The sequence below is a fragment of the Pyrus communis genome, chromosome 12, assembly GCF_963583255.1.
Source record: "Pyrus communis chromosome 12, drPyrComm1.1, whole genome shotgun sequence".
Classification (NCBI taxonomy): domain Eukaryota; kingdom Viridiplantae; phylum Streptophyta; class Magnoliopsida; order Rosales; family Rosaceae; genus Pyrus; species Pyrus communis.
In genome coordinates, this window is record NC_084814.1 from 5313624 (window position 1) to 5316755 (window position 3132).

Here is a 3132-nt window from a genome sequence, read left to right on the forward strand (position 1 = left end):
ATTTTCAGTATCTTCTTATTTCTCTCTAATCTGCAATCATTTTGTGTAATATTTTGCAACAGTCTCGCTCATATCCCTAGCAAAGGTTATTTCTTTAACTTTTGCCTATTTATAACACGTTATCAGTAAGACTCTCTAACCCTAAAACATTTTCTCATTTCTCTTCGCCAAAAGGAAAAAAAAAAGTTTCCTCTAAGGTTTTTACTGTTCTTCTTCTTCTTCCTCTACCTTAATTGCTGGATATACCCTCGCGAAGAATTGTTTGCACCATGTTTACTTCTAGTTCTCAACCTAGCAGTTACTTATGTCTTTGATTTCTTGTTTGGTGTAACTCTTGACTATTAACCCAATGTTTATTTATGCAATCCAAAATTGTGCGGTATCATCACCTATCTTGGACTGCAGATTTAATTCTACTGTAAATTTTAGGTGGTGTGGAATAATCACCCACCCTGCTCTGCATATTTAAATTTTCCTGTTGTTTAAAGTGGTGCGGAATAATCGCCCATCCTATATTTGTTTAGATAAGAATGGTGCGGTACAATCGCCCTTCTCATTAATCATGTAAATCTTGAACCTGAAGTTTCGAGTACTTATCATTTTGGCCTGAATATCAAATTTGTAAGAACTAGAAGTTCTAACAATATATTTCTCCAGAATACATATTATTGCAAGTTCTTACACACCTCATTTTTCTTTCAGAAAAGAAAATGACGAACTTGGCAAATCTTGATTTTGTTGCCCTGGATATTACTGGAAAGAACTACCTTACCTGGGTAATGGATGCCAAGATCTATCTGGAGGCAAGAAATCTTGGGGATACCATCAAGGAGCATACCAATGCATCCTCTCAAGATCGAGCGAAGACCATGATCTTTATCCGGCCCCACTTTGATGAGGCACTAAAGAGCGAGTACCTCACAGTTGAAGATCCATTAACCCTCTGGAAGGCACTAAAAAATAGATATAATCACCAGAAAATGGTGATTCTTCCAATGGCTCGTTATGAGTGGGCTTACCTAAGGATCCATGATTTCAAGACGGTGGCTGAATACAATTCTGCAATGTTCAGAATTAGTTCCCAGTTGAAGCTCTGTGGAGAAACAATAACTAAGGAAGATATACTGGAAAAGACTTTCAACACATTTCATGGCTCCAACGTGCTCCTGCAGTAGCAATATAGAGAAAGAGGCTTTACTGAGTACAACCATCTGATATTTGTACTCCTTGTAGCCAAGCAAAACAATGAGCTTCTGATGAAGAATCATCAGTCCTGGCCTACTGGATATGCACTATTCCTAGAAGTGAATGCTGCTTCCCTTGAATGGAATACCACATCCTTTCGTGGCAATAATTACAAACGAGGACATAGCCACAAGGTGGAATGGGAAAGGCAAAAACCATGGTGTCCATTTTCATAACTAGGTTCCAAGGCATAATACAGGCCCGAGCTTTAAGAATGCAAATCACCAAAAAGGCAAAGCTCATATGAACACTCCTAGAAATCCTAAAGGAGTTTGTCATAGGTGTGGTGGCAATGGGCACTGGGCGTGTACCTGTCGTACCCTAAAACATCTGGTGGATCTGTATCAAGCCTCCCTTAAGGAGAAGGGTGTCAAGACCAATTTCCTCGACTAGGCTCAACCAATGGAAATACATGATCCAGTGTCCAATTTATCAGGACAGTTGAACACAACCCACCTAGATGTTTCAGACTTTATTACTGAAGGAGTAAATGAAGTTTATAGGTCCGATTAAATCATTTATGTTTAATTTACTCTTGTTATTTGTACTTGTGGTTTAATGCTCGCATTTTCAATTCAATAAAAGTAGTATTCCAGTATGAATAAACTGTTTTTTAACTGTAATTTTATTTACTCAAAGAACATGGATAAAAATTATGGTTATTCTCAAAAGAAGAGCAATGGCGGAGATTTTTGTCTTGCAGACTGTGCAACCACGCATTCAATACTTCGAGATTGAAAGTATTTCTCAAACTTGGTACTTGCAAAAGTAAAGGTAACAACAATATCAGGGCAATTAGATGTAATTGAAGGCTCAAGAAAAGCCCAGATTATGTTACCAAATGGAACAATATTGTTCATACAGAATGCGTTGTACGCTACTCAATCCACTCGAAATTTGTTGAGTTTTAAAGACATACATCTAAATTGATACCACATTGAAATGAAAAGTGCAGAAAATGTGGAATATTTATGCATTACCTTTAATGATACCCAAAAGCGTATATTGGAGAAGTTGCATGGTTTATCGAGTAGATTGTATTATACATACATAAAGACAATTGAGGTATATGCTGTCATGAAACCAAAAGTTCATAGATTCAAAAGTTTACATGCTTTGGCATGACCGTCTAGGTCATCCAGGATCCACCATGATGTGTAGGATCATTACTAACTCTAATGGACATCCATTATTGAGCAAACACATTACTACCTCAAATGATATCCTTTGCAAGGCTTGTCCTCAAGGGAAGTTGGTAACTAGACCTCAGGGGGAGATACAATTCAGGGGGAGCATTCATAATACATGCGTGTTGTACTCTTTTTTTCTTCGATTAGGATTTTTCCCATTGGGTTTTTCCTATCAAGGTTTTAAGGAGGCAACATAAGAATGCTCAAGACCATATCAGCAAACCTGGTAAAGTTGTGTTCTTTTTCCTTCGCTATGGTTTTTTCCCACTGGGTTTTTCCAAGCAAGGTTTTAAAGAGGCAACTGATGTTGATATGTGGGCATTCAAGGGGGAGTGTTGTAAACAATGGGTATGTTTGCCAACATGTATACAGTAAAGATTCATATGCTAAATAGTGAAGTTTTTGTAAGTTTTCAAATTAGTTACTCTATAAATAGAGCACTACGAGTGTTCAAAATATATGATACAAAAGCAATAAGAAAAGAAAGATAATTTAGAATATTTTCAGTATCATTTTATTTCTCTCTAATCTTCAATCATTTTGTGTAATATTTTGCAACAATCTCGCTCATATCCCTAGCAAAAAGTTATTTCTTTTAACGTTTGCCTATTAATAAAAGAATTGAACTTATGTGGTATAGAAGTTCATGTTCTGCCAAATGGTATGTCAGTATGTGGATTTTTCTATCTTTAGATTA

At 36.5% G+C, this 3132-nt stretch overlaps 1 protein-coding gene across 1 annotated transcript; it reads left to right on the top strand.

The window, feature by feature from the left end:
* The first annotated feature begins 710 nt into the window (after positions 1-710).
* On the top strand, positions 711-1175 carry LOC137709950 (uncharacterized). Its single transcript, XM_068448926.1, has one exon. The coding sequence runs from the start codon at positions 711-713 to the stop codon at positions 1173-1175; it is 465 nt and encodes a 154-aa protein (XP_068305027.1).
* The last annotated feature ends 1957 nt before the right edge of the window (positions 1176-3132 follow it).